This window comes from Odontesthes bonariensis, chromosome 7, assembly GCF_027942865.1.
Source record: "Odontesthes bonariensis isolate fOdoBon6 chromosome 7, fOdoBon6.hap1, whole genome shotgun sequence".
NCBI lineage: Eukaryota > Metazoa > Chordata > Actinopteri > Atheriniformes > Atherinopsidae > Odontesthes > Odontesthes bonariensis.
In genome coordinates, this window is record NC_134512.1 from 26,407,303 (window position 1) to 26,416,042 (window position 8,740).

Here is an 8,740-nt window from a genome sequence, read left to right on the forward strand (position 1 = left end):
TTTTATAATGTTTGCCAATTTTATTGAATTTTTACTTACATTTTACACAGCATTACAACTTTTTTTGGAATTAGGATTATAACTCTACTTTTACCCTTCACATGATGAACTCGGAATATCAAACTTAGCCCAGCCTCCCCCCACACAGCTCATTGCAGACCCGTATATTCCCTCTGTTGAAAGGAAGCCTGGTCTCCTGCTCCACTGAGCACCGATTCAGCTTATCTTTTAAATGCACAGATTGCTTGCTTTGTAAATCATGAGGTCACGTACATTATTTTTCTTTGAAACTGATTTAATATCTGCACCATGTCAACAGACAAAAGGAAGGTATACAACATTCTTTTGTTGCTCCTTAAAGTCACAGCTTGGCCTACAGCTGACAGATGATGTAAGCATCCAAAGAGCAGTCTCGCACCACACGCCAGAAGCCGTTATCTGACAGTATAGTGCAGCCTGTATCTTTAATGGTATCATCTGGCTGTGCCTCTCCCCATTTGGTGAAGGTCAGAGGCTGATTGTTGATATTAGTTTCAAAGTTCCCATCAGCTTTTTTATTATTGACACTGATCCATGCGTTTTTATCATCTTCACCCCAGAGCTGAGCCAGCATGCTGTTCTCCTCCTCACTCTGGGGCTGAGCCAGCCCTAAGCCTTGTTGGGAGCAGAACTCGGAGGCCTTCAGGAAAGAGCCTCTCTCCTTGTTGGACACAAAGTATTTTTGCCCAATCTTCCTCACAAAGTTAAAGTTTATGGCTGAAAAAAAGACAACAACATGCGGCGGATCAGGAAGAATCACCAAGGAAACACATCTGGTATAAAAAAAAGTTCAACTGTTCTTAATTCTTAATGCTGACGTGTACTCTTTTCCTTGAAAATGATACCATCTACACACATCACTTGTGTCACTTGTGTCAAAGTGAATTAAAATCCATGGTCGCTAAATAGGGTACTTACCCAATTCTAACTTAACAATGGTCTTCTGTAAAGTTTCAACATCCCGAACAACAGGACCAAAGAGATCTGATTTGAAAAGAGTAAATTCAGGTGTCAAAGTTCATTCAGCTGTATGTCGCTCACAGATGTGAAAACTGTATCAGTGATGTCTTTTCTTTAACTCACAGAAACATGCACCTTACAATATAAAGCAGACTAGATCTCAATACTTTTGCAAATGTGACAGACCATGCTTTTATGAGATGTGCATGGAATTTAATTACATAACCCAAGAGCATGTTTTTTTGTTAAAAAGAAAATCACATATACTTTCAATCTTGTAATCAATTATTATAATGTAATGAGATAAAATTAAAAATGAATAATAATAATAAATAATTTGAATCAATTAAACATTACAGAGATTGAATTACTGCAGATCTGGATGCAAAATACAGGCTCTCCTCTTTCTCTGTCCATCACAGATAAATGTGTCTGTACCTTTTGTCATGAGTTGTGCACAGTTAGGAATAAAGAAAGAAAGAACTTTCATCCATAATAACTCTACGGCTGTATAATGTGCATCAAGAGATGCAAAAAGATAAATACAACAATTACTGAAAGTATTTCAACAAATGTCTCAGGTAGCTACATTAAATATTGATCACCTGGTCCACACACTATTGCTGGTCCAGGTTCCCCAGGTGGTCCACGTGCTCCATGTGGTCCCGGAAATCCTGAGTCCAAAAAGAATAAGAATCTGACTCAGCTTTTTTGGCCAATCATGTGTACACGTGGAAAAACTTGACTCCAACTATCATTACTCTCTGCGTAAGTAAACAGGAATAGATGTAACGGTTAATACCAAGGCCAACACATTTGAACAGACAAAGGTTAAGAGTAAAAAAAGTGCAAAAAAAATTTATATAGAAAGGTTATAAATGCAGTAGAGGATTATGTGCGGAGGTTAGCACTGCAGCACAGCAACAGGGTTCCAGATTCAATTCCCGGTTGGGGTCTTTCTGTGTAGAGTTTGCATGTTCTCCGCGTGTATACGTGGGTTCTCTCAGTGTACTCCGGCTTCCTCTCACCATCCAAAAACATGAATGTCAGGTTAATTGGTGACTGGGATAGGCTCCAGCCCCCCCGCAACCCTAAATTAATTAAAAAGGTATGGAAAATGGATGGCTAGAATCACACAAGAGAGTTAAGGAAAAACGCTGATCAACTTCTTAAATTTAAGATAAATATATGTATACAAAAAAAAGAAAAGAATGATAACTAATTGTAAACCTTGTTTGCATCGAAGTGAACCTAAATGTAAGGCAGTAAATAACTGATTAAACAAGTAAATATAGAGCAACAGAAAAGGCTTGTCTCCTGTAACTCAGACCAGATGTTTGGCTAAAGCTTGCCGCTAGGTGGCAGTGTGGTTCCATAATAAATATGTAACGGTGTATATTAACACCAATTAGTTTTGACAATGAAAAAATACAGTCTTTTGGGGTATTTTCAGACAGCACTATCATGCTTGACAGTAACTTAAAGCCTGGAACAAGGTGGAGTGTCACATGGGACTTAGAGACGAGAGAAATGGAAGAAGTAACAAGAGATGTGTTGTTGCCAATGTGAGGAAGGAGAGATTGGTGTTTTCTCTTCGGGAAAGCATTGGCTTACAAAGTTAACTTTACAAAGCATTCAGACAAAACCTGGGTCTTTCTGGATCCTGATTTGTCCTCTTAATTCTGTGTGTGTGCATGAGAACTGCATTTAGTGAAACAGAAACTTATTTATATACATATTCAGTGGTCTTAGCTGATTTTCTCTCGGGTAAAAAAAAACAAAAAAACACATGTAGGTTATTGTACAGAACCAGCTCAAATCCTTCTGGACAACCTCAGGACAGGACAAGGCTGCAAGTCCAGATGGTGTCAGATCCAGGTTCCTGAAGTCCTGTGAGGAGCACCTAACTAAGATTCTACAGCACCTCTTCAACCTTAGTCTGAGTCAAGTAAGGTTCCAGTGCTGTGGAAGACATCCTCCCTTGTTCCAGTGCCAAAATAAAATCTCAAACATCTGTGTAAGTGACCGCAGGCCAGTTGCCTAACATCCCATATCATGAAAGTCCAAGAGAAACTGCTACTGGTTCACCTCAGAAAGAAAGTAAACACCTTTCAGGAAACAATATGGTTTGCTTATCTTCCTAGAGGTGGTGTTGCCATCATCTACATGCTTCAGCGCACCCACTCTCATCTGCACAAAGCAGGCAGCACAGTGAGGATCATGTTCTTTGACTTATCCAGAGCTTTTAATCACCCTACACTGTTATGTAAGAAGCTCCAGAATATACATATAAATGTCTGCACAACCACCTGGATTATTGGCTGCCTGACAAACTGACCACATTTTGTGAAACTGAAGGGCTGTGTGTCTGAGAAAGTGGTCAGCAGCACAGGAGCACCTCAGGGCACTGTACTCTCACTGTTTCTCTCCACTCTGTACACCTTGGACTTCCATTACAACTCAGAGTCCTGTTACCTCCTGTATCAGTGATGGAAAAGAGGCTGAGTACAAGAAGCTGATCAATCACAATCACCTCATCTTGAAAACAATCAAAACAAAAGTGATGATCGTGGATTTTAGGAGGACCAGGAATAAGTCAAACACTGTCTCCATTCTATAATGTGGACTGCTCTATAGCCCAGAGAAATCTGGCATGCTGCGTTTTGCATAATATTGCCATGAACGAGGGTCTCCCACTACCTGAAGGTGTGGTGCCAGAAGACCCCCTTCATGGACCGCCCCATCAAAGTGCCATCATGATGAGGCAACAGCTGATTGCACGGCTTTAGTTGCAGTCATCGGGCGCATTTTTAAGCCATTTTCATATCAAATTATTTCTTCATCACTTCGGTGACATTACGAACTACAGGGGACACGGAATTAACAGAACTCGTAATATTTCTGTGGACAAATTACGTATCCATGAATGGGAAGTGCAACTGACCAAAGTGATATTATGCAAAGGACCATATGTGAGTCTGGAGAGTCGATATGTATCAATTTAAGTTGCTGTTAGTTTCTTTGCCATGAATTGGGAAATGTTGCCATAAATTCTTAGCTGTGTTGGGCTATGTTCTCTTGGCAGTAGATTTGACAGCCTTCTCTCTCCCCTGATTGTTTATAAAATGGTATCAAAGAAGCAAGAGAGAGCCAGCAACTCAAGTGAGTTAATGCTGGATGAAAACAGCCAGCACGGTGACATGAACAGCTGAGGTAAACTATGGTTACAGCTTAACTTTAACAAGACCATTGTCTTTGTCCAAGTACACAGGCATAGGAGTGGCATCAGGTTATTGTCTGAAGTAAATCTGACCGAAGTGACTGATTGTGCTTGGTTATAAACTCAGGATTTTATCAGAGTGGAGGCACGGTCTTGAAATGTTCTACGCAACCACGAGTTGACAAATAGTCTAAATGAGCTGCATTCATTGACACTGTTTCACAAGGTGGTTGAGAGAACAGTTGTTAAGTTAAGCTAGTCATTTTCACCTCGCAATCCAGCGGGTCCAGCGGGTCCCCTAATTCCCGGATCCCCTTTTTCACATTTGGAACCAGGAGGACCCAGCTCCTCACTGCAGCCTGTATGAACCATCCAGCAGAGGACGCAGAAAAGAAGATAAAGCCTCATCTTCTTGGTGTAAAGTGGAATACTGTTGAAAAAGTTTTTATATACAAATTTTTATATACAAATATACAGTAGTTAGTTATTAACGTGGTGTAAAAAACAAATGAGATTAGTCCATTTCACAATTTGAATTCATCACAAATCAAGTCTCTGATAGTTTCCACTTTGCAACAGATACATGATAGTGTATGTGTCCTTTCAATTGGTTTTCATCATGTAACACTTAAATAATATACAGTTCTACACACAAGTAAATAATCAAGTTAAAAAGAAGGTACCATTCAAATGTGACATTAATCATGTTCTGATTATCATTGGAAAAGGAACTTACAGACTAAATAGGAGAATCTCCAGAATGTGATGTTCCTTTGCTGTTTCCAAACTCGAGTAACACAAAACAAACAATTTCAAATGAAATTTATGCAATATCCAGCCCAGAGGAAATGAAAAGCAGTTAAAAATGCTGAGCGTGCAAAACAAAAGAGAAGCGAAAGAATCACATGTTCAATCTTTGTGAAATCTTATGTACCCTACAAACAGTAGTTCCTATAAGCAGCAGTTCCTCTTTCAATCCAGGATTTTTAGTTTTTCAGTTTATCTGTTTTCTTGTAAATTTACCTTTTTGTAATATGTTCTGTTATATTCTCTGAACAAAAGAATTCAAAGCAGAAAATGGTATCGAGTCTTAATTTCCATCTTGAGTTACTTGATGTTGGGTGTGTGTTTTGATGTCCTTATTTGCTCAGGATGTGGAGATTGGATCAAAGAGAAATTTCAGTGCAATCCATTAGTTTCCTTTGCTAGGCAGCTCTGTGTCAATGGGAGCTATTTGGTATCTAATGAATCTGATTTGATTGGATTATGATCGTGTTACAGTGAATTGGACTCTAATTGTCTTGAACTGGACTGTTTCTTTGAAGTGCCTTGACATGACGTTTGCTGCGATTTAGCACTATGTAAATAAAACTGAATTTAATTCAATTGAGACTGAAAAATGATTTTGACAGCATCAGCAGCTTGATGGTAACATTAGTTACACAGGGCTCAAAAAGTAAAAATATTCAGTACAAGTTGTACTTTCCAACCAGACACATTTAGCACAAGTTGCAGCAACTGTAAACGAGCTGAATGAGACAGGAGTGACAGCTAGCTGAGCCTAATCAATCAAATGTTAAATAGATCAATAAGTTGATAAAGAATCATCTACTGAGAGATTTCTTGTTTTGATAGTTGTATACATATCACTAAATTCTGCTTGCCATGGGCGTCGTTAGGCCTATTTTACAGGGGCTTTAGCCCATCAATTTAGGAGGCCCTGGGCCACTATTTGCTTTAGTGATGATCGCGGTGTTATCGGTCGATCGAACCACGTTTGGCCAGTGATAACTGATGCACGCCGCATTAAAGTTTCACACTTCAAGTCCCGTTCTCGTGCCGAGATGGTTCTCCCTAACAGAAATTGTTTCCGCGCACTCACTGATCCACGTTATTACGCTTTGCTTTCTCCACACAAACCCCCAAAAATGGCTCATGTACTGTAGACCTTTTAATCAATTGTCTGAGGTTCTAGCTGGGAGGTTTTCTCATTTTATTTGATGCTCGTAGTAAGATACGTGCTTTTATTTCTTGAACGTGTCATCAAACTGAATTAATTTCAATTCCCTGAGAATGCATTCTGAAACACAATCGTTATGTAAGCTGCATGGTAAGCTGCTTACCCCCCTGCACAGTTCTCATGATCAGTTCACGATATTATAATGTTGGCCTGTGATGACATTGATTACAGTCAAATGCTGTTAAGAAGCAGGGGCCAACATCAGCTATAAGGAGTTCAGAAACCCACTGCGGTCCTCTCAACATAGTGACACTTGGGTTGGCTCAACGAGGTCACTTGATATCAAATAAAAGCAAAGACAGAACTGTACACAGTCCTTCATATATTTAGTTGAGCACACTTTTTAATGCTAGTCCTGATACAGAGCTCCACCTCCTTAAACACTGTGATTCATGCCTCTTCTCTATGATGCACAGCGTGTTTTCAGACATCAAATGTTTCATCAAAACCAGGTGTGACACAGGAAAGGCACTAAAGCTCAACAGAATTGAAAATACAAAACACATGGAATAGGACACTTTCATTACTCATTTTAGTAAATGGGGAAGTTCCATCTTTTTTTGTTAAAGTCAATAGAGTGGCAGATTGGATTCATCAGTCTGCCAGAACCTGTGCTCCCTATCTATAAAGCCTATATTATGTCCTACCATCTAATGTTTTATTTTATGAATATATGTATATTTTTTTTATATCATGCTCGATAAGTCCAGAGGAGCAGACTTTTCAACAAACCAGCTGATCTTAAGTATCGACCTTGTTTAAGTATTTTAGCTCTAAAACATCAACTTTGAACTTGGAATATTACTTTCCTTATTGCAAATATGTCACTTACGGTTGCTTTTCTTTTTCTGTATCTTTCTTTTTCCTGAACACATCAGAGATCTGAACACATCACCCCAAGTTTTAAAATCTTTACTCTGGCTTCCAGTCAGTCACAGGATTGATTTGAAAAGCCTGCTGATGGTTTACAAATCCCAGAACGGTTAAAGGGATAATCCAGAGTAAAATGCACTTTAGATCAATTAACAGGAAACACAAGTGATGAGGAAAACAGTTCATAGTCAGATATGTGAAAGATCCAGCCCAGAGGAAATGAAAAGCAGTTTAAAAAAAAGTGAAATATGACACGCACAAAAAAAACAAGACTCTGTGGTATAAAAACAAGACCCTGGCGAGAGACTTTTGTTTAATGCATGCATTCCATAAGTTACACTGCTTCCCATTAACTTACCCGAGCAAAACCTGATGGAGTTTTAAATATGTCACCATTTGAAAATCCCACAAAAACATTAAACAACACTAATGTTCTGCCCTGTCATCAGTTTGAACTAAACCAGGTTGGATGGGAAGTGTATGGCCTTTCTAGATCATACAGTGTCTATAATGTGAAAACCTACATACTGATTTTCTGCCATGTATTCTAAATCACACACAGTGAAGAAGAAACTGTTGGTTTCATCGGTCAGATGTTCACTGTAAATTCGAACAAGTTGAGTTTACTAAAAGAAATTTAGGAAACCGATTACCTTGGTAAAAGTGTGCGTGAAATTATAATTTCACGCTACTTCAAATAAATTAAGTTTGTTTACTTACTTTTCCCAAGGTAATCGGTTTCCTAAATTTCTTTAAGTAAACTCAACTTGTTGAATTTACAGTGTTGAGGAATTCCTTTATATGTTTACGAAATGGTGCTACGGTCTCATCTGTTTTTTAGCTTGCAGGGAGTGAACTGTGTCAACATTCTCACAGTGAGATTAGAGTTTTGAAATCCACCTCAAACCTGATACAAAAATCCAAAACACAACTGCACAACTGCTGACCAAAGCATGGAAAACATGACATGTTACAGTATTGTTAACATCTATGGCTACTGCTTTTTTTTCAGTACTGATTTAATTCTACAAACCATCAAGGACCCTTAGGTCCTCTAGTTTTAATTATCACCAAATTGAGAATCAAAGCATATGGTGAAGCCTCTCTTTGTCACTATCGCCCACAACTGTGGAATTAAGAAAGTGCCTCACTTCAGCAATGGGAAAAGCGAACGTTAGTAGTTTTCCCATTCAGTTTTATGTTGTATGTATGTCCATGAAACTAAGACGCTATGCATGCATTCCATAAGGTACACTGCTTCCCATTATTTTAATACCAGTGCTGGCTAAATACCACAATGAAGTTTCTACCTGAATGTGATCAAAAGATAGTGATCAGTTTTTACTTCAAAGCCAGTAGTTTGTTTGCCTGTTTGCTATTTTATTGATCAAACTACCTGCCTTCTCTCCCTGAAATCCACAGCAAAACTGAAAATATTTCAGCATACTATTTCACCAAATATGGGGAAGGAAAAAAAATGGAGCGCAGGGTTTGGTTCATCTATCTGAGATTTCCACGATTCGCGGGAATCAATGTTATTGCGGTTGGCTTGCAAATGCGTATGTGGAAAAGAAGTGTTGGTGTTTCCTGATAATATTTCCCCCACTTCTGCTCTGCTTCCATATTAT

General features: G+C 38.8%; 1 protein-coding gene across 1 annotated transcript; it reads right to left on the minus strand.

Moving 5' to 3' along the window:
* On the minus strand, nt 1-5,048 carry LOC142384253 (phospholipase A2 inhibitor clone 09-like). The gene is made up of 5 exons (XM_075470349.1): nt 4,956-5,048; nt 4,489-4,649; nt 1,605-1,673; nt 958-1,023; nt 1-756 (listed from the first exon to the last, which is right to left on the minus strand). Exons 2-5 carry the CDS (start codon nt 4,625-4,627, stop codon nt 374-376), a joined length of 657 nt encoding a protein of 218 aa, XP_075326464.1. The 5' UTR covers nt 4,628-4,649; nt 4,956-5,048; the 3' UTR covers nt 1-373.
* Between the last annotated feature and the right edge of the window lie 3,692 nt (nt 5,049-8,740).

Bases quoted from the DNA above. Each gene is read 5' to 3' on its own strand.
- LOC142384253 (XM_075470349.1), bottom strand. From the start codon at position 4,627: ATGAGGCTTTATCTTCTTTTCTGCGTCCTCTGCTGGATGGTTCATACA. The intron at 1,674-4,488 runs GTGAAAATGACT...TTTTGGACTCAG, and splicing joins TGGACCCGCTGGATTGCGAG to GATTTCCGGGACCACATGGA. The intron at 1,024-1,604 runs GTGATCAATATT...TTTTCAAATCAG, and splicing joins AGCAATAGTGTGTGGACCAG to ATCTCTTTGGTCCTGTTGTT.